At 41.0% G+C, this 23,558-nt stretch overlaps 1 protein-coding gene across 3 annotated transcripts in view; it reads right to left on the reverse strand.

Moving 5' to 3' along the window:
* Positions 1-23,558, reverse strand: part of ndufa10 (NADH:ubiquinone oxidoreductase subunit A10) — an 86,044-nt gene that overhangs the window by 25,762 nt on the left and 36,724 nt on the right. For all 3 annotated transcript variants that reach the window (XM_073046739.1, XM_073046740.1, XM_073046741.1), the window contains 3 exons: positions 19,932-20,011; positions 13,909-13,963; positions 4,777-4,862 (listed from right to left, as the gene is read on the reverse strand). In XM_073046739.1, coding sequence (XP_072902840.1) covers positions 4,777-4,862; positions 13,909-13,963; positions 19,932-20,011 — 221 coding nt within the window. The remainder of the gene's footprint in view (positions 1-4,776; positions 4,863-13,908; positions 13,964-19,931; positions 20,012-23,558) is intronic.

A 23,558-nucleotide genomic window follows, 5' to 3' on the forward strand; every position in this document is an offset into this window, starting at 1 on the left:
TCATCTATGAGGATTTTAGTCTCCTGGATGGTCGTGAGTCCATCCAGCTCCAGCTCCAGTTCCTTGATCATGTCAATTAGGAACTGAAGTTGGGTGCACTTCCTGCAGATGTAGTCATGAGGAAGACCATTAGGTACCCTGCAATCCTAGATCTTAGAGGAAGAACATTACTGCCATCCTGCCTACACTGGCTATACTTTTGGCTCTACTTCTTGAGCTTAAGTTCCACAATCAACTAAATTATTCCAAATGCCTCAGCACCTTGAACGTGCATCTGTTCTCGCTGGTGTATGTTGAGCCAAAGCCTGACCACTCTAACACAGGCCTGCTCACACAATAGCCACTCTACTTACACCTCGCTTCTTTTTATTGGCTCAAATAAGACTCATTCCAGATGAGATTTGCTGTTTTCAAATGGCTCCTGCCCTGCAAGATGTTATAGCAATGGTGAAAGCAAACCAAAGAGCCACAGCGGCCAACTTGATCCCTTTGAATGCAAACCTTCCTCTTTTAGCAAATTGGAAAATAGGTTTATTTCAATTCTGATCCACCAGCACAGAAGACCAAATTAAACACCTTTACCCAGAGGAAGGCCAGATGCATTGGCTTGTCTAAATATTGTGTGGTTCCACAACACAGTTTGAAAATCAGTTTGTAAATCTTAAATCACAAAACAGTAGTTAGCCAATTCAAAGATAGACATATCACATCAATAGTGTTATGTTCAGAGTCTAAAAATTGTTACATCCTAATTGACTTTGTTTTCTCCTGCTGTAACAAAATTAATGGTTGACAAAATTCTAAAACATAGCCAAACTGAATCAGAAATAAAAACAGAAAATCTCAAGCCCTGGTATTTTGAAAGCTCTGTTCCAGTTCCACTTTGACTCTTAACTCCTGTCCCTGTAGTTCATATTATGTCTATTGTTTCTTCCTGATTTTGAGAATCCGCTTTAATTTTGCCTCAAACACCCAATCATTCTTCTACCTGATCTATATCTAAATCCAGCCTTTCTGGATTCAGACTTACTCTTTAAATTTAAGGTGGAGCTTAGGAGGGATAATGGTGCCCAACGGCGACTCCTTTGCTTACATCTTCAGAAACAGCTCTATTTCTACCTTTAATATCTTTATTTTTCCCTTTCAGGGTTCTTTTGAAGACCCTGACCCGAAGCTACATGCAGCTTTGGTTCTTTGCAGGAATGGGACCCGTTCTTGGCGTTCCACGACTGGCCATTATTCGACATGCCAACGGTTTGGACTGAGAATTATGATTGTGTTTGGAAGCCTAAGATCTCAGGGCTCTGGACATGGGCAGATCGAGGGTCGGTGTCGAGGCAGGAGACCCATGTGTCGTCGGGGAGGCCGGATGATCTTTCGCTGTGGGCCTGAAGACCCAAGGTCTTTGCTTGAAAAAAGTGACGAAATGGTCTTTTAACATCGTAAACCAACAGACTGTTGTTATGTCTTCCGCTCGCTGTGAAAATGGGGGACACCTCCCTCTCCCTTGCCAGGGAGAGAGAGAACCCGTGGTTTGTCGAATTTTGGATGAAATGCGAAGCTTTTGGGGTAACTCTGGCCTGTGTCTTTGCTATTGCTTAGCACACGCTTGGACTCGGTGATGGCACCGATATGCGTTTTTTTTTTGCTGGGTGAGGACTTTGGGGTTCTCACATTTAACTGTCGTTCATTCTTTGGGGCACTTCTCTGTTTTTGTGGATGTCTGTGAAGAAAAAGCATTTCAGGATGTACATTGTATACATCTCTCTGACATTAAATTTGACCTTTGAACCTTTGAAATTTATGGGCTGTGTTTGTGAATGTATTCACCAACTTGGATATTTGTCCTAACCACTTTATCTAAAAATTAAATTGCTTTTCTCTTCATCTCTCTGCACTATAGTTTCCCTGACACCATCGTCCACCGCCGAGTTTACAAACTATCCATGATAAATTGGAGTTTTAGCTAAACCCATCCCGTTTCTTGCATATTTATCTTTGCTACTACAGGTGTCCCCCACTTTACGAAAGTTTGCTTTACGCCACTTCGCTTTTACGAAAGACCTACATTAGTACCTGTTTTCGCTAACCGAAAGAAATCTGAAGAGGATTTTCACTTTTATGAAAAAAAAACACCTGTTTGAAACTTGTGTTTACCCCATGAAAGACTACCATGACCGTGAAGCCTTGCGCGGGCAGGTGTGTGCGTATGCGTGTATGTGCCGATATTTTTCTACAGATCTGTTTTGGCTAAATCTTTCCGATTCTGATAAGTGAAATTACACTGCACATACATTATTTCTACTTTATATAGGCTGTGTATTTATCATATCATTCCTGCTTTTACTATATGTTAGAGTTATTTTAGGTTTTATGTGCTATTTGATATGATTTGGTAGGTTATTTTTTGGGTCTGGGAATGCTCAAAAATTTTTCCCATATAAATTAATGGTAATTGCTTCTTCGCTTTATGACATTTCAGCTTACAAAAGTTTTCATAGGAACGCTCTACTTTCGGATAGCGGGGGAAACCCGTATACATTGCCCCTAAACCTTAAACACAAGAGATTCTGTGGTTACTGGAAATCTAGAGTGACAAAATGCTGGAGAAACTCAGCGGGTCAGGTAGCATCTATGGAAATGAATAAACAGTTGATATTTCATGTCAAAGCCCTTCTTCAGGACTGGAAAGGAAGCGGGGAGATGGTAGAATAAAAGGTTGAGGAGAGGGAAGGAGGACTAGCTGGATGATATGTGTGAAGAGTCGGCGGGTGACTGTGGGGGAGCAGTGAGACAGGGCTTCACTTAATTCCTGTCAAAGAAAGATTTAAAGTTCTTTAGGGTGGGTATCCCTCGAAGAGCCCATCAAAGAGATTTCCCTGACAAGTTTTCCACCAGCCCCCAATACTGAGAGAGCCTGTCCCACTATCTTTCTTTCCTAAGATTCCTCTGCTGCTTGTTCGTTAATATTTAAAAATCCCATCCCAATTGTTCTCTCGCTAGCTAGGATATTTATTCATATTGAAATAATGGTCCCAAACATTAAGCGGGGCTGTCATTATAATTTCTGCATGTTCTTGTTGCATGAAATAATTTTTCCACAAAAAGTACTGCCGGAGCTGTCACAGACAAGGAAGGTACAATCCTCCAGGACAACACTTCATCCCCATTTGGAAATCTGATAATGTATCAGAGCAATTATAGAGACAGGAGTTCTACTGCATGGAAAAAGGCCCTTTGCCCCAACTCATCCATGCTAACCAAGGTGCCTACCCCAGCTAGCCCCATTTGCTTGCAATTGGCCTATTTCCTTCCAAGCTTTTCCTATCCATTTATTAATCTAAATGATTTTTAAAGATTGTAAATGTACCCGCCTCAGACAGTTCCTCCAACAGACGATCCTATATACACAACACTCTGTGTGAGGAAATTACTTGTCAAGTTCCCTCAAATCCTTCCCATCTCTCCTTAAACTTATGGTCACTAATTTTAGACTCTTCTCCCCTGGGAAATAGACAGTGGCCAGTCACCTTATTTATGACACTCATAATTTTATGTACCTTATTAAGATCACTCCCTCAGCCTTCTAGACATGAGGCACAAAAGGCCCCAAACTATCCAGCCTCTTTCTATAATTGAAGCCCTCCAGTTCCAGTAACATCCCTGTGAATCTTCTCTACACTCTCTCCAGCTTAATTACACCCTTTTTCTACTGATCAGAGCATCAGAACTACACACAATTCTCCAAATGTAGAATCACCAATATATGGTTGCATAAATTAGTAAAAATTAAAAATCAACTATACACTTTAACAGCCGTGTCTTTGTTCATTTTTATAGCGCGTAAGGAAACCTTACTTTAAAATACAGTATTTTTCCAATCTGCTCAGAAAACAAGATGAATCGTCAATGACTTACTGAAAAGGAAAGCCTTTGGAAATGTACGACTATACATACAGTACTGTGTAAAAGGCTTGGGCACATATATATAGCTAGGGTGCCTACGACTTTTGCACAGTGCTGCATTTGTCAATGTGGAATGGAGAGCAAGTCTGCAAATCTGGCAGGAGCAGAGGATGTTGGGAATGGTGAGAGTGGAACACTGTGGGGAGGGGTGGTTGTGGGACAGGTGTGAGATTAGTGCCAGTGGCAGGTTGGCACAGATCCAGACACCCAGCCCCAAGATACATGCAGGGTAACTTGTTTCCAAACAACTGGTTTATTGATCATTACAGAATGTCTCTCTGGTGTTTCCTGCTTTCTCTCCCCTCTCCCTTCCCCTTTTCCCAATCATGATTCCCCTCTCCCTGCCTCCTTCCCACTCTCAGCTCTCACTCCACAATAGATACCCATCACTCACATGTCAGGAAATTTGTTGTCCTTTGTAGCAGTACAGTGCAATACATAATATTATTACAGTACTGTGCAAATCTTGGTCTCTGGTCTCTCTTTCTCTCTCTCTATATATACATACACACACACACACACACACACACACACATATATATATATATATATATATATATATAAAGACAAGACATGTAAATGCACAGCACGTGTATCAATATCTGTAATAAACAAAATCTGGGGGAACATCTCAGATGCAGACCCTATTAGAACACCAAATTTTTTTTCAAGTGTGACATAGCTCTCAGGTTATCAAATTTTCATCAACATATCTATAAACAGGATGGTGAACTCTTCAGAGAACAATGAGTTGGAAATAATTTTAAAAGCCTGTTTCCCACTCCAATTAAATGTGATCACTGTACTCACAGCTGTCTGAGTATATGGAAGGAAACATTATTTTGCTCCAGCCATGGTCCCTTATCCCACTTCAAGAGGCTGATGTCTTCCATGACCTGTAATTACAGCAGTAGTACTAGTCAGATGCAGCATGGCAGCTTCATGGAACATGGCGAAAAATAGCAAGAATATTCTTATTAGAGGAGGGAGCTTCAGTTGGAAGGCTATGTCTGGTGCTAACAAAACACAAGCTCAACCACTGCTACAATGCATTAGCTTCGACGCAGGAACAATTTGTACTTATGCAGCATCAGCAGTAGAGGCTCACAGGTTCAAGCAGTTAGTGTGCCCTAGCCATAAGCCATCTGTCAACCAACATCAGGAAAAGGAACACCTCGCCATTCATCACTGCAATTAGTGGGATTTTACTGTGCATACATTAGAGTATACAACGCTGACGTAGGCCCTTCGGCCCACTATGCTTGTGCCAACCATAATGCCAATCTAACCAATCCCATCTATTTGCACAAGGTCTGTATTGTTCCTTTCCATGCTTATTTATGTGCCAGTTTAAATGCCATTTAAATATTGCTATTGTTTCGGCTTCCACCTTTTCTCCTGACAGTGCATACTAAACAACAATCACTGTGTAAAAAAACTTGCCTCTAAACTCCTCCCCATGACACACCTAAAAGCATTACCCTCAAGTCTTTTACTCAGGACAGAAATGTCAAATATCTGTGCCTCTCATAATTTTATATACATCAGATCACCCCTCAGTTTTTGACACCCCAGTGAAAACAATCCAGGCTTGTCCAATCGCTCCTTATTGTTAATGTTCTCTAATCCAGGCGACATCCTTTTCTGCACCCTTTTCCAAAGCTTCCACATCCTTCCTGTGATGTGGTGAACTGAACTGCATGCAATACCCCAAATGTGGCTTAGCCAAAGTTTCTCAGATGAAAATTCTGACTTGTACATCTCCCGCTCATGCAAAGAATAATGCACAAAACCTCTCCAAGCTTGCCACTTTTTAAAAAAACACGTCAATCCTTGGTCTGAACTACTCTATTAGAAATGACATAGCATCATGGCTTAGCACTGTAACTTACCATCAAAAGACTTGCTCAATATATGCATCCAATGAAAGCAACAAACAAAGCAACTAATCCAATGAGTGCCACTGTAGACTCTGAGTTGAGTTGCAGGTTCATTTACAAGTCTCACAAACACAAGAACATCTGCAGATGCTGGAAATCCAAATCAACACACACAAAATGCTGGAGGAACTCAGCAGGTCAGGCGGCATCTTATTGATCGGTGATTGTTGATTGGCATTAATAAGCCCTGATTCAAGGACATTGTACTCTCCATTTAACAGTACTACTTACTAGTTAAACACACTGAACACAGAGGTTCTTCAACTGTAGTTTTAGAATTTCTAAACAAAGTTTAATGTCCAAGTATAACCACAAGATACAATATTCTTCAAGAATAAACCAATTCAATAGCCTTGTCTCTACTGCTTCACATTACATTCGAAATCAGCTCACTAAATGGGTTGGCACAACATCCAGGGCTGAAGGGCCTGTACTGTGCTGTAGTATACTAGTGTAAATATTTAAACAAGATGGGAGATCACTATTCTGTAAAAGAACTTGTTTAATTGTAAAGTTTCTATGGTGGTCCAAAGATGGGGTTGAAAGGAGGAGAACAAAAGTGTTCACTAACAGCCTGCAGATGATATCCGAGCTGGCTACTACCCTAAACAATGAAGTAAAGCACTTGAGATCATGCAATCCATGGCCTGGCTCTGCTTAAAAGTGCATCTGTCAACACACTGGATTGAGAATGGAAACTATGATATCTGCACTGCACTTAACACACAAACCACCATGGTGCAGAGAAATTAAATTTGAGATCTGTATGGTGGGACAGAAAGAAACTACCTTTAAATGCCTGAAGGGCAACTCTATCCAAACTAACCCAGAGCAAAACAAAAGAGTACAGTTAGAAGTAGCTCACTGAAACTAAGAAATAAAACTGTGTTACCTGGATGTTTAATATTATAACAGACTATTAAGGTCACTGCTGTTCAAAGTAGTTTCAAGAATGGAACTCAATAGCATTAAAAAATTTAAAAACTTACATTTTAAGAGTAGATGTTGTGGTGATGAACAATGAATAATTTGAGAAATATGAATGTGCATTTCATTTTCATATCTGGATCCTGGATTCAAATCCCTGGTATGATTAAATTTCCTATTTCTACAATTGCAAAGGTTGAACACAAACGAGCTTAGTCAATTTTGGCAAAGATTTTGAAATTGGGCTCCAACTCCAGAACTGAAGCAAAACTGACAGCTTCATTTGTAGAGTTTATTCTTGGGCTGGCAAGAGAGATAGTAGCATCATAATCATGAAGCAGAAGGCTCCCCCGTGAGACTGAGATTAAGCTCTGTAGCTCTGGGGCCTTTACTCTGCACCTGGACTGTGCTAGAATGAACAAGTGGCTAGATGCCAGCCAGTACTAACATTAAAACAATAGAAAAATGACAAAAAATGAAAAATACGAAATAAAATTTATCTTAAAAACCTCACTGGTAAGGATACCTAAAATTACAACAGGGTTTCTCTTGTTACAGTTCAAAATACAAAGCACTCACGACCATAATTGCACAATCAACTTAATACTGTTGAAGTAATATATCCTTAATTGTTTGGGAAAGAGGTCAAAAAGTGTATAGGGTGGACCATTTCCTTTGTATTCTGGTAATAAATTTAATACTCTAACTTTTATGTATGGGTTTTAGCAATGTCAAATTCACTTAAAATTAAGCAAACAGGACTTAGGTAAGCTTTTCAACTCATTTATTCTGGCAGGGAATGCTTTTGGCATTGTAATGTATACTGCTGAAGTTGCTTCTTGGAGAGAAAGCAACTTACAGATCAAACAAGCTGAATGACTTTGCCTAGTGCAGTTTTTTTTTATCTTAAGTGAAATAAATCAAGATGAAATATAGATCTTAATAGCTTTCATACTGGAATAAAAAAAACTATGTCAACTTGGATTTGTTGAAGTAAGTAACAAACACTTAAAATGGAAATTTTTGCAGTACAATGCTTCCAAATTTTAGCTCTCCAAAGTGAATGAGTATAACAATAAAATTGTTTTGAGTAAAACCTATTGAAATACAAACATTTTGTACTTGAAATGGGGTATGTACACATTTTCAAAACAGTTGGCCTTACTGAAAACAATTTATGAAGTTTTGTTTTTGGCATATGTCAGTGATCACCAAAAACCACAAGCCTAATGCCACCAAGAAAAAAAACTGTTTTTGTATTTCATCATTACAACTTTTCTTACCAAACACAGTGGTAGAGAAAGAAGGATTTATGCTTTTAGATAATACAGAAACAACTGTTTGCAGAGTCTCTATTGACAATTATTACTGATGTCAAAAAACAGAATTAAAATTATTTGGTTTTACATTTGAAATGATAGTACCTCAATCAAAATATTAACACTTGGTTTATTAAGGAAGAAATAGAAGTCTGATGGCCTGTTTTTGACAGTGGGCAAAATAAAATTGTTAGAATCGTAGAGCGCTGTAGTACAGAAACAGGCCCTTCAGCCCATTCCCTGCTAAACTGTTATTCTGCGTAGTCCCATTGACCCGTGCTTGAAGCATAGCCCCCCCATACACCTCCCATCCATGTACTTAGCCAAACTTCTCTAAAATGTTGCAATCAAACCTGCATCCACTACTTCTGCTGACAACTCGTTCCACTCATATCACCCTCTGAGAGAAGATGGTACTCAAGTTTCCCCTAAATATTTCACACTTAACCACATGGAATAACCTTTCAAATGGGCTGTCGACGTTTTGGGCTGAGACCCTTCGTCAGGACTAACCAAAAGGAAAGATACTAAGAGATTTGAAAGTAGTGGGGGGAGGGAGAAATGCGAAATGATAGGAGAAGACCGGAGGGGGTGGGATGAAGCTAAGAGCTGGAAAGGTGATTGGCGAAAGTGATACAGAGCTGGAGAAGGGAAAGGATCATGGGACGGGAGGCCTCAGGAGAAAGAAAGGGGGGGCGGGGAGCACCAGAGGGAGATGGAGAACAGGCAAACAACTAAATATGTCAGGGATGGGGTAAGAAGGGGAGGAGGGGCATTAACAGAAGTTAGAGAAGTCAATGTTCATGCCATCAGGTTGGAGGCTACCCAGCCGGTATATAAGGTGTTGTTCCTCCAACCTACACCTTATATACCGGCTGGGTAGCCTCCAACCTGATGGCATGAACATTGACTTCTCTAACTTCCGTTAATGCCCCTCCTCCCCTTCTTACCCCATCCCTGACATATTTAGTTGTGTGCCTGTTCTCCATCTCCCTCTGGTGCTCCCCCCCCCCCTCCTTTCTTTCTCCTGAGGCCTCCCGTCCTATGATCCTTTCCCTTCTCCAGCTCTGTATCACTTTCGCCAATCACCTTTCCAGCTCTTAGCTTCATCCCACCCCCTCCGGTCTTCTCCTATCATTTCACATTTCCCCCTCCCCCCCACTACTTTCAAATCTCTTACTATTTTTCCTTTCAGTTAGTCCTGACGAAGGGTGTCGGCCCAAAACGTCGACAGCGCTTCTCCCTATAGATGCTGCCTGGCCTGCTGTGTTCCACCAGCATTTTGTGTGTGTTGTTGTTTGAATTTCCAGCATCTGCAGATTTCCTCATGTTTAACCTTTCAAATAATCATTCTGCCCTTCACATGCCCATTATATCTGCCCCTTTTGCCACTTTAACGATGATCTTCCCGAATGCCAATTGCTGCATTGTGTTTAATAAAAACTTACTAGCAAAAGTTCAGATTTTCAAATGTAATGATTGCATGATAGATTTCATCACAGCTGCATAAGACTTGGCACATGAATAACAATGTAGTTACTGTCCATCACGCCGCTGGAGTTTAGGACAGTGTTAAAGCTCTTTCATCTCTGACTGTATGTGGCCATCTTCTCTACTGTGCCCCAGGTGTGGTTCAGGGTCCTCATTTCTGCTTCTATGGTATGGTGCTAAGATGTCTTTGGTCTCTCACATTTCCTCTGCCCTTCAGGGGTCCAGTGAAGTGCTATCTGATGGGGTTGGCCTCTCTTGTCATCACATGCCCAATCCATCTCCAATGTTTCCTCATGATGACTGTGGCCATGTTCTCTTGATGACACTGAAGGAGTAGGGCTTGGTTGGAGATCTTTCTTAGCCATAAAATACAGAGGACCTTCTGGAGGCTCATGGTGTGGAATAACAACAGCTTGGCAAGGTCGTTCTCTGTTATGTGCCAACATTCTGGCCTGTACAAGAGTGTGGACAGAACACAGCCCTGGTATAACTTCTCCTTGGTGTGGATACTATACTTAGTTAATCCCCATATGTTGCTCATTGATCTGAGATGTTTCCAGCTTTGCTGAGACTGCACTAGATATCGTTCTTAGCCCCACCATTCTGCTGAATGATGCCACCCAAGTAGGTGAATCTGACAGCGCTGGGCAAGTCAATGCCATATGTCTTGACAGGAGGAGGAGACTCTACTTTGAGGTCATAGTCTCAGTCTTTCTCTGGCTGAGGCCAACCTGTCCATCAAAGATACCCAGGTGTTGAGTTTACTCTTGCATGTGCTGGTATGTATGTGATAGTAATGCGAGGTTATCCACAAAGTCACTGTCTTCTAAAGTCAAGAATAGAGTCCACCTAAAGCCTCTCTGCTCATCTTTTGGTATTGGCCTTGAATCCCAGTCAATTACCAGGTTAAACAATATTGCCGACATCATACAGCCTTGCCTGATCCCTGTCTTGACTTCAAAGCTCAAGCTGTGCAGGTGAAATTAGCATAGAAACTCTGGATAAGCTAAATAATTTTGGAAGGATAGCACATGATCTGAGAATTCGCTGAAGTTTCTCCATGTGGCTGTTATCAAAAGCCTTTTCAAAGTCCATGAAATTCACATACAGTTGTCTCTACGTAATATGGGGTCTAGACAACACAGCCTGGTTCCTCCTGAAGCCAGCCTGCTCTTTCCTCAAGCACACATCAACAGCAACTGTAATCCATTGGACAATGACCTTGGTGAGGGCACTGATAGAAGTGTGAAGCCACATCAGTTGTTGCAATCAAGTTAGTACTCCTTTCTTGGGGATCCTAACAAAGCTTCCCTTTGTCCAGTTCTTGAGTACTTGCCCCCATTCCCAGATTATCGTAAAAGTAGTTGCAAGGTGACTGCTGCCACTTTTGGTTCAGCTTCAAACAGTTCGCCATTTAACTTGTCACATCCCGGAGCTTTGCTGTTCTTTAATGATTTAATCACAGCACCAATCTCTTCTTTCTTGGGTGGATTTGTGTTGATGTCAAGATCCTCTACTGCCTCTTGTATGCCAGGTTCTTCTTCTGGTGGTGATCTATTCTGTGATTTTCTGAAATACTCTGTCCATTGTACTTGCTCTTTCTCAGTTGTCAAAAGCAAGCAGTTCTTATTTCTCACAGGACACTCTATCTGACCTGGAACGTTCCGCATACGAATTTTGAAATCTTGTATATATTTCCCTGATCACCTCAACCGACTGCTGCTTTGGCCTCCTCTGCAAGGACTTCCATGTAGACTCTCTTACCCTTCCTTACAAGTCTCTTCACTTTCTTGTTAGCTTCAGTGTATGCTAGTTGAAGTTTTCGCCTTTATTTATATTGACTATACATCTAACATTTTCGTCTCAATTTTCTGTATTTTTTCTAACGCTGTCCATGCTACCTGCTGTATCCATTCTTTGTTCTTCTTTCCAGCTCCGTATCTTAGACAAGCCTCACTGCTCTCTTTGAAGACTAAGGCAATCTGGTTCCACATTGTGTTGATCTTGTCTACTGATACATTCTCAAGGTCTTGCAAAGCCTGGAATCTATTCTCAAGCTGAATGCTGAAGGCAGATCTCACATTAGCATCCTTGAGCTTTTCAACATTAAAACGTTTTTGTACATGTGTTCTGGTCCCAGTGTTTCTCAGCCTGAGTTTCATCACTGCTATCATCCTGTGTCTGCTGCTCTCTTCACCTTTACAACCTGCAAGGATTGGTTCCACATACCATTGATCACTTAATGGTGAATCTGGCTCTCATCGTATCCATTGGGAGAGCACCATGTCAATTTGTGGATTTCATGGTGAGGAAAGTAGGTCCCTCCTTTGACCATGGCACAGAATTTCATCAGTCTTTCACCACTGTTATTCATTGTTCAACATCTGCACCTGCACTTTGGCAAAACAGCTAGGAACCAGGTGCTGCAAGGCTGCCCAGGCATTCGGTTTTGCCTGGGTGACATCACTGTTACCAGTGAGGATCAGCCCCAAAAATCTCAAAACAATGTTCTAAAGATTTGAAGATTATGGGCTAATGCAACAAGTGTGAATTATTTCAAGCAAGCATCAATTTCTGTGGGGTCACAATACTGATGCACAAGGATTGCACACGTGTGCTGAGAAAATTCAAAACTCAGACAAGGCCAAAGGATGAGTCACGGCTGAGATCCTCTGTAGGATTTGTCAATTACTATAGTAGTTTCCTGGCAAACCTGGCTGCTGTGCTCTACCGCTTGAATTCACTTCTACGGATCAGGAAGAAATGGCAGAGTGAAGTAGCTTTCCAAAAGACAAAGGAAAGGGTGACATCAGGCACTGTACTGACACATTAGGAAGCACGTCGCCCTTTATGCTTCACCTTATAATATAGCTGCAATCACGTCCCATGTTAAGAGTTATGGAAGGGAACACACAATAGCCTTTGCATCACATTCCCTTATTGCTCCAGAGAAAAAGGTATGCACAGATTGCCAGAAAGGCATTCAGTCTGGTCTGGGGTTCAAAATGTTTCAATCAGTACTCATATTGGAAAGAGTTTATCCTTATTACCTACCATCAACCACTAGCGTCCATTTTCAGTACACAGAAAGGTGCACCACTAACAGCAGCAGCACGAATGCAGAGATGAGCTCTGTTTCTTGGAGGTGACAATTACAAGATCAAATTCAAGAGGACAACTAATTATGGAAAGTCTGATAGATTGGCCCGTTAACCCTTGGAAAAGGAAACACCTGAAAAATTTACAGAAGAGGACATTGTGCTTGATGTATTCTCCCCAGTGCAAATCACAGGGCTCACTATTACGAGGTAGATTATTCAGAGGGAGAGCTGAAATGCCCTCACATAGACTCAGATGTACAAGGTCACTCAAAGTGGCTGGAACGTTCAGCTAAAAATTCAGATCCCCCATTTTTACCAGCACTGGGATGAACTTGCCCTTGACAGGGTTGCCTTATGTGGGGATTGAGAATTGTTGTTACATCCAAACTGAAAGCTGAAATGCTGGAGGAGCTACATGTCAGCCACCTAGGCATGGTCAAAATGAAAGCATTCACTCGAAGCATTGGCTGGTGGCTTGCGGTAAATCAGTGGATTGAGCAGCTTGCCATGCACTGTTCGAGATGCCAACATGTCCAGAAGAAAAGTTTTCAGACCTATCAGAACCACTTCCTGCAGGCCCAGAGTCAACTCCTACAACCACCAAGGAAGAGGCCTCAGAACCTAAGATCTGGGGCACTGCACGGGATCAGAATAAGCTATTGAAAGTTGTAAACTCAGTCAGCTCTGTCATTGGCACTAGCTGCCCCAGCATCCAGGATACCTTCAAGGAATGATGCCTCAAAAAGGCACCATCCATCATTAAGGACCCCCATCACCCAAGACATGCCCTCTTCTCATTGCTACCATTAAGGAGGTGGTACTGGAGCCTTAAGGCACATACCAACTGATTCAAGAATAGCCTCTTCCCCTCTGTCATCAGATTTATAAATGTTGAACCCATGAACAGTACCTCACTACTTTTTTTTTTCTTTTATACTTACTGTAATTCATATTAAACGTGATTCTGAAACAGCTGAGCACCAGTGATTTCAGACTGAAGAACACAAGGATTCAAGCCTACAAGATTCTCTTTTTATCCACTTTGATGCAAGCATATTTCCATCGCTAGAAAACCAGGTTGCAAAACTTCTCAATGAGTAAAACAGAGCAACAAGAGAGAAAGCTGTAACAGGAAAGTTTAGCAATTGTTATAATTATTCTTACCTGTTCTTCATCAGGAAGCTCTGTAGCTTCATACTGCAAAACATTAGATATCCCACTGAAAAACAAAGTTATTACTGTTAGACCTAGAATAGCCATGCTGCAGATATTCAGTGTTTTAGAGACTTTTTAAAATAAGTAAGTCCATTCATAATCTATTAGCAGCTTCTGCAAATGAAGCATCTTCATGATAATACGAGGAACTGCCACATCCATAAATGTTAATTATTTCCAGAAAAGGCCCATTCCCTTGGCCTTCACCTTTCTTTCAATCCCCTTCAAACACTGACAGATTTTCTGTGTTACCAGATCATCATTGTGTGCTGTGTCATATTATGTGGGCGATCATGATCTATGATCATTATTGTTCTTGGTAAATTTTGTATAAGTAACTTGCCATGGCTTTCTTTTGGAACGCATCTTTCCAAACAGATGACCCCAGCTATAATCAATACTCTTCAGACATTGACTGTGGTCACATAACCAGAACTTGTGATATGCACCAGCTGCTCATACAACCATCCACTATCTGCTCTCATGACTTCACGTGACCCCAATTGGCGGCTAAGCAGGTGCTATACTTTGACCTGCAGGTTAGTGAAGGGAAGGAACACCTTGCACCTCTTTAGATAGAGATGCATCTCCACCCCACTACCCAAAACTGGAAATTACTACCATGAAAATGCTAACAATGAAAAAACAAACAATGAAAGGTCACTTTTTTAAATTGGTTGATACACAGCAGTTTAACGAATTTTCCAGCGAAGAGATGCATCCAGAGCAGGCACTGGGAACAGTGACTTCTAAGTGTCCAGTCCATACTCTAGCTCACTTCTGAAGCAGATGCTGAACTATCAGCAAAATTCTGAACAATGGGACAGTGGATTATTGGTGTTTTACTGCAGTTTTATTCTTTCACATTTAAACTGGCTTATTATTGCCACTTACTAATGTGAACTTCGGTGAAAGTTCTCAATGGCGAGCATCCACAATGAATCAGGTACTAATTACTTGATTGCTGTGGGATAGAAGTGCGGTATGGGAATACCATATGGCAACAAATTCACGACAAGAGATTGGATACAGGATAAAAAGAACATTTGGAAAACTAAGTTTAAACAAAAAATGTATTTCATAAGGAAGCTGTTTTGGCAAAATGTGCAAATAAACATTGTTTAAACAGCAATGTATATGCGCAATCATTCAATATGTTAAGAATTATGAACACACGAACCCATTTTTTTCGTAAAAGTCAGTCGTGGGATTTTATTTAAAACAGGCCTTCAAACAGAAATGCAAACTATCAGCACCACACAGAGTACAGGATCATCACTGTTGCCATTTTTAAAACCCTCGTCATTTTTTCCAGAACAAAGGCATCAGTGTCTGACTTGTTTGATTTTGTTACAGGAGCAGATTTCTATGAAGTATTCCGCTTGACATTTAGCTTAAATGTCACAAAAACAAACAATGAAAGGTTATGTTAATAGGCTCTACATCTGGAAAGCTCAGCTTGCACATTCATTTCACAAAATGTGCAAGTATTTAAAATCACCACCCATTAACACTGGCAAAATAGAAACAAATATGAAAGGATTAGAATACTAAATTCAAAATAAGTTTTGGGTGCAGTTACAATGGTGAAAAGTCAGGGAATTCACTGCTGTTGCATGAGTATCGAAAGCTACAGGTACAGGGCAGCACTTTAGCACAGCGGTTAGCACGGTATAGCCAGCCCGAGTTCGATTCCTGCTGCTGACTGTAAGGAGTTTGTACGGTCTCCCTGTGACCACATGGGTTTCCTCTGGATGCTCTGGTTTTCTCCCATAGTCCAAAGACTGGTTGGTAGGTTAACTGGTAATTTATCCAATAATTAGGTGAGGATTAAATTGGGGATTGCTGAGCAGCAAGGCTCAAAGAGCCAAAGGACTTATTCTGTGCTGCATCTCAATAAATAAATTAATACAAAGCTGAGAGAACTGAACATTAGCTGCTCAAGACAGGCCCTGGCGAGGAGTGAGAGTGGGCTATAGGTTCTTTACTTTGTACAGAAAGATCAAACTTTAAATTCAAACATGTTCACCACACACTCACAATTGGAAACACAGGATTGCTTTTTCCAGATGGAACACTCAGAAAGCTTTTGATATTAGAAACATAGAAACCTAAAAAGCCTACAGCACAATACAAGCCCTTTGGCCCACAAAGCTGTGCCAAACATGTCCTTACCTTAGAACTATCTAGGCTTACCCATAGCCCTCTATATTTCTAAGCTCCATGTACCTATCCAAAAGTCTCTTAAAAGACCCTATCGTATCCACCTCCACCACCGCCACTGACAGCCCATTCCACGTACTCACCACTCTCTGCGTAAAAAACTTATCCCTGACATGTCCTCTGTACCTACTGCCAAGCACCTTAAACCTGTGCCCTCTCATGCTAGCCATTTCAGCCCTGGGAAAAAGCCTCTGACTATCCACACGATCAATGCCCCTCATTATCTTGTACACCTCTATCAGGTCACCTCTCATCCTCAGTCACTAAGGAGAAAAGGCCAAATTCACTTAACCTATTCTCATAAGGCATGCTCCCCAATCCAGGCAACATCCTTGTAAATCTCCTCTGCACCCTTTCTAGGGTTTCCACATCCTTCCTGTAGTGAGGTGACCAGAATTCAGCACAGTTCTCCAAGTGGGGTCTGACCAGGGTCCTATATAGCTGTAACATTACCTCTCGGCTCTTGAACTCAATCCCATGATTGATGAAGGTCAATACACCGTATGGCTTCTTAACCACAGAGTCAATCTGTGAAGCAGCTTTGAGTGTCCTATGGACTCAGACTCCAAGATCCCTCTGATCCTCCACACAGCCAAGAGTTTTGCCATTAATGCTATTTTCTGCCATCATATTTGACCTACCAAAATGAACCACCTCACACTTATCTGGGTTGAACTCCACCTGTCACTACTTAGCCCAGTTTTGCATTGTATCAATGTCCCATTGTAACTTCTGACAGCCCTCCACACTATCCACAACACCCCCAACCTTTGTGTCATCAGCAAATTTACTAACCCATCCCTCCACTTCCTCATCCAGGTCTTTTATAAAAATCACAAAGAGTAGGGGTCCCAGAACAGATCAGATATTGTAAAGTAGATCATGATTGTCACAATACTGAGTTTTGGATTAAGTAGAATACTTAATTGACTGAAAAGTTAAAAGCAAATGGAGATTACAGGTTTCCCCCACTATCCGAAGGTACAGCGTTCCTATGGAACCGTTTCTAAGTCGAAATGTCGTAAAGCGAAGAAGCAATTACGATTAATTTATATGCAAAAAATTTTTGAATGTTCCCAGACCCAAAAAAATAACCTACCAAATCATACCAAATAACACATAAAACCTAAAATAACACAGACTTATAGTAAAAACAGGAATTATATGATAAGTATACAGCCTGTATAAAGTAGAAATATTGTATGTATGGTATTGTTTCACTTATCAGGATTGGGAGACAGCAAGCCAAAATCGATTTGGAGAAAAAAAAAATTGGCAAGTACATGCATGTGAACGTACACGCCTACGCACATACACGCATGTACACACAACTGCCCGCACAAGGCTTCACGGTCATGGTAGTCTTTCTCGGAGTAAACACACATTTAAAGCAGGTGCCTTAGCGAAAGCAGGTACTAATGTAGGTCTTTCGTAATGACGAGCTGTCATAAAGCGAACGATCGAAAAACAGGGGCCACCTGTATTGCTCAGGTTTAAAAACATTGAGAACTGACATTCCACAACCATTAAGTACGATTTACATGTACTGCTTGGATTCAAATTTACTTCTAATACTGGAAGCTTGTCAGTAACATCAAATTTTGAGTCTTGCAAGGATCGATGGGTAATACAGAGGTGTGCAATATTAATAAGCTTGCAAAATTATTTTTAATTAAATAATTTCAGTGTAAAGTAATAAGTGGATGCTACAATGTCAGAATGTGTAGCCAAAAAGGTTAAAGGGATACAGAGATCAAATAAACAAATCGCAAAAGAGACTGTTTAAACACATAAAAGCATTAGGGTTTGATTTCAAAAACAGAGAAATTATCTAAGTTTGCAGAGAACAAACAGAGTACAGTGTGTTGTCCTGCTCACCTCCCTACAGGAAAGGTATCAATAGCACTGAAAAAAGTACAGAGAAAATTTACAAGGATGTTGCTGAGACTTAAGGACCTCAGTTATAGGGAAAGCTTAAATAGATTAGCATGTTATTCCTGGATCATAGAACGACGGGAGATTTGATAGGAGTATACAAAATTATGAAGGGTATAGATAAGATACCGTAGATGCCGGATTATAAGCCGCTACTTTTTTCCCACGCTTTGAACAGCTTTGAACTCTGCGGCCTTTACTACGGTGCGGCTAATACATGGTTTTTTTTCATGCCGCCAAAAACATTTTGCCTCGTAACAGTAGACCAATAAAATTGATGAGTAGTTCACAGAGGTCCAATGAAATTGTACGATAAATCAAGCGCACTTTCACAATTAAATTATTGTAAATCAGTCATTTGTACTCACCCTCATCAACATGGAAAACACTCGAAGAAAAGCATTGTGCTGCCTTTATGGCAGTTATTTAGTTTATAATATTTTCGCTTAGTAATTCATTTGTTAGTATTTTCTAGTTAAAGTTAGAAGTGTTTTAAGTATATTTGTTTTCTGTACTACATCCCGGGATGCTATGACGTCACATCCGGTTTCGCCGCGTCTTGTGGGAAAATACCGGTTTGCGATAAACGGAAAGGTGGGGGCGAGCGCATTAGACCCGCGCGAGAACGCTGCTTTTAAGTTAAAGGCGATCAATAACTTTTCCTGGTAGGCTGCAGTATATATTTTTTTACCAGTCGTTAGGAGATATTGGAATGTTGTTCGTGCACTGTTCAGTAAAAAAGTATACGCAAAGTAATTTGTGTGATACCGATACGTATGTATATTTAAAAGTAGCCGTGTTACAGGCATGGTTCGAAAAAAAGCATTTGCAATATGTATTTGTTTATGTTACCATACGGATTTAATTAAAAGTTGAAAAATCCTCACGTGTAATATCTTTCTGTGTAAATATCTCATATTACAATGTGGGACACCTGCGGCTTAAAATCCGGTGCGGCTTGTACAAGTACAAAATTGATTTTCTTTCTAAAATTAGAGCCAGCGGCTTTTAATCAGGTGCGCTCTGTAGTACGGAATCTACGGTAAATGCAAGCAGGCCTTTTCCACTGAGATTGGATGAGAGTAACAGTAGAGGTCACTAGGTTAAAGGTGAAAGGTGAAATATGTAAGGGGTAACCTGAGGGGGAGCTTCTTAACTCAGCGTGGTGTGACTTTGGAAACAGCTGCCAGCAGAAGTGGTGGATGCGGCTTCGATTACAATGTTTTAAAAAAAGTTAGGGTGGGAGGGCTATAGTCCAGGTGTGGGTCGATGGGTCTAAGCAAAATAACCCTTTGGCATGGACTAGATGGGCCAAAGGGCCTGTTTCTGTGCTGTAGTGATCAATCCCTCTATGACTCCAACATTCATGAAGTCATTCCGAGAATACTGTGGACAGTCACTTGGTCTTTATATTATACATAGATGCAAAAGTAATTTACTTGAATAATACTCAACTGAGAACTTATGACTATCAGAAAAGATTAAATAGGTTGACACAACTTTCATGGAAAGGAGATTATTACAACATCTTCAAAATTATGAAAGACAAATGGACAAATAAAGGCAAAGTTCAGAACTGTAGGAACACTTCATTGGGAATATCGGGAGAAAAAAGGGACATCATGATGGGTTAGATGGAGAGGGATGAAAGAGAGATATTTGGAACCTAAACAGCAGCATGTGCCATTCAGCCCAGCAATCCTATTAATGCTCTAAAGTGTAAAGTCTGTTGTGCTGTGACACCGGATTGGTTGAAAAGTCATAAACTCTGCATTGAAACCCAAAAATCAATATAGGGTTTGCAGTATACTTACCGAATCTCTGGAATGAAGGACTTTTTGTAGGCTTCTTCGATGCTTTGCAGATAAGCTGTAGAGATATTCTGTTCATATTTCTGCGTAGGAAAAGACAGTTCACTGTGATGCAAATGAAGGTTACAACTACAAGGAAAATCTCTTAAACTAGAATTTGCAAAGTTCACTCAAATCAAGTATCTCCAGGAAACAAGCTTGGTCCACGATCAATTGACCTTCAAGAACCAGCAAAGAAATAAAGCATTGCTACTCTTAAGGTAATACTTGGCGAATGGTGAATACTGATCAGGACATCAGAATACTTCTGTACAAACTGTTCTACAGAAGACACTGCATCTACCCAAAAAGAATAGCTTGCAATATGTTAACCAGCAATTGACTAAATGAAGTAAAAACTGCAGTATCTCAAACACTGAAGCAGATTTCACACCAAAATTAGACACAAGTCTTGGAGTTAGGAATCAAGTTAGGGCGAGTCTTGTTCAATTTTATTCCCATTCCTGCTTACATGCCTTGGCATTGTCCAGCTCATTACAACAGGGCATTGAAGTAGTAAAATAGCAACAGAGGGCAGAATAAGGTGTTATAGTTGCACAGCAAAGTGCAGTACAGGTAGACAGTAATGTGCAAGATCATAACAAAGTAGACTGTGAGATCAAGAATCCATCTTATCATAGGGAACTGCCCAATAATCTTATAACAGTGGGGTGGTGCGGGGGGGGGGGGGGGGAAGAAGTGGGAATGTTGGGCATAAGTGAAATCTTTGATTATGCTGGGCTTCTTTACTGAGGCAGCAGGAAATGTAGACAGAGCCCAAGGACGGGTTTAATTCCGTGATGTGCTAGACGCTGCTTTTTTTTTTGTGGTCAAAGACAGAACAGTTGTCATATCAAGCAGGGATGCATCCAGATAGGAGGCATTCTATGGTGTATCTCTGAAAACTGCTGATGGTCAGAGGGTCAGTGGCAAATTTCTTTAGCCTCTTGAGGAAGAAGAGGCAATGGTCAGCTTTCTTAGCCATGGTGTCAACATGACTAAGTTGACAACATGACCAATGCCAAATTTAAACTACATCCCTGCTTTAAGAAGACCACTATAATCGCAGTACCCAAAACAAGGTCATATGCTTGGGACCAATATCTTTGTGGGCAGGTTGCTAGAGCTGTCCAGGATGATTTAAACTAATTTGGCAGGGGGATGGAGACTGGGGTGATAGAGCTGAGGATAAGGTAGTTGGTTTACACACAGAGGCAGTGTGTAGTGACAGTGCTAGCAAGGAGAGGTTGATGATAGGACAAAATTGCAGTCAATGGGTTGAGTTGCAATGTAAAAGACCGGCAAAATTGAAAAGGGAGAATACAGGACTGAAGGTGTTATATTTTTATTGCATGCAGTATACAGCACAAGGTAGATTAACTTGAAGCACAGTTACAAATTGGTATGTATGAAATCGTGGGCATCACTGAATCGTGGCTGAAAGAAGATTATAGCTGGGAGCTTAATATCCAAGGATACACATTGAATGAAAAGGACAGGCAGGTAGGTGGAGAGGGAGGGTGGCTCTGTTGGTAAAAGGTGAAATCAAATCATTAAAAGAGATGACATAAGACCAGAAGGTGTAGAATTGTTGTGGGTAGAGGCAAGAAACTGCAAGGGTAAAAAGAACCTTATTGGAGTTATATACAGGTTTTTGAACAGTGGCAAGTATGTGGGATATGAATAACAACACAAAATAGAAAAGGCACCTAATAGGGGTGATATTGCAATACAGTCGGCCCTCCTTATCCGCGAGTTCCACATGCCCGCGGATTGCAAAAACCCAGAAGTGCTCTTCCAGCACTTGTTGTTCGAGCATGTAGAGACTTTTTTTCCTTGTCATTATTCCCTAAACAATGCAATATAACAACTAGTTTACGTAGCATTTACATTGTATTAAGTATTATAAGTAATCTGGAGATGATTTAAAGTATACAGGAGGATGTGCGTAGGTTACCGTGGATCGGGATTGAAAAAAAAATCGGAAGTTCTCTTACTATGTAAGTTGAAACAGGTACATCCGGTATTATTTAGTGTCAGTTAGTCAAACGTTTGTCTTAGTATATAGTATATATTTTACCTTTCTATGCATATAAACCACTTAAGAACGTATGTTTCAGCGCCAGGCTTGGGAGCAAAAGTTCCCGAGTTTGATCCAGTAACAGACCGCTCCCGAGTGCATTCTCCACCGTGCCGGGTTGATGTGGAGGATCAAAAACCCAAAACCCAATAATTAAACCACTGTGTTGCTTAGTAATAATTGTAGCTTTCATCGGGGCAGGGCCTTTCTCACTTTATCCATTAAAATTGTTCTGATCGTTGACTGACTGTAGCCTAACGCTTTTCCAATGACCGACCGATGACGTTTCACCTCTTTCCGATTGCTTTATTATTTCCACTTTATTTTCAATCGTGATCGTGATTATTTTTGTGAACAGAAGCATTGTTGAGTTAGACCTCTGCCGCCGGGTCCTAACATCCACCACACTGAGACAGGTTAAATAAGGTCTGGGGTTCCGCTGGGTCCTAAGATCCACCACATTGAGACAGGTTGAATAAGGGACTTGAGCATCCGCGTTTTTGGTATCCGCGAGGGGTCCCGGAACCAATCCCTTGCGGATAAGGAGGGCCGACTGTAGTCATGGGGAATTTCAGTATGCAGATAGACTGGAAAAAACGGGATGGTGATGGATCCCAAGAGGGGGAATTTGTAGAGTGCTTACAAGTTGGGTTTATTAGTGCAGCTCATGGTTGAGCCCACTTGGGGATCAACTAATCTGGACTGGATGTTGTACAGTGAACCAGAATTAATTAGGGAGCTTAAGGTCAAAAGATCAGTAATCATAATATGACAGAATTCACCCTGCAATTTGAGGAAGTCAGCTGTGCCAGTATTACAGTAAAAGGAATTACAGAGGCATGAAAGGGGAGCTGGCCAAAATTAATAGGTAGGGAACAGCAGCAGGGATGACAGCACATCAATGGCTGGAATTTCTGGGAGCAATTTGGAGGGAGCAATTCTGAAGGTGAACAATCCAAAGAAGATGTATTCTAAAGGAAGGATGATGCAGCCATGGCTGAAAGTCAAAGCCAACATAAAAGTCAAAAAGAGGGCATATAATAGAGCAAAAATTAGTGGGACGTTAGAGGATTCGGAAGCTTTTAAAAACTAACAGAAGGCAACAAAAAAGTCATAAAGGAGCAAAAGATGAAATACAAAAGTAAGATAGCCAATAATATTAAAAAGAATACCAAAAGTTTCTTCAGATATAAGAAGTGTAAAAGAGAGATGAGACCAGTGGAAAATGATGCTGGTGAGCTAGTAATGGGGCACAAGGAAATGGCCCATGAACTGAGTAAGTATTTTGCATCAGTCTTCACGAAGGAGGATACTAGCAGAATGCCAGATGTTTGACAGTGTCAAGGGGCAGAAGTGTGTGAAGTTGCCATTACTAGGGAGACGGTTCTTGGAAATCTAAAGGTCTAAAGGCAGTCAAGTCACCTGGACCAGACGGTCTGCACCATAAGGATCTGAAAGATGTAGCTGAAGAGACTGACGAGGCATTAGTAAGAGTCATTCCACTCTTCAAG

The sequence above is a fragment of the Hemitrygon akajei genome, chromosome 5 (genome assembly GCF_048418815.1).
Source record: "Hemitrygon akajei chromosome 5, sHemAka1.3, whole genome shotgun sequence".
Classification (NCBI taxonomy): domain Eukaryota; kingdom Metazoa; phylum Chordata; class Chondrichthyes; order Myliobatiformes; family Dasyatidae; genus Hemitrygon; species Hemitrygon akajei.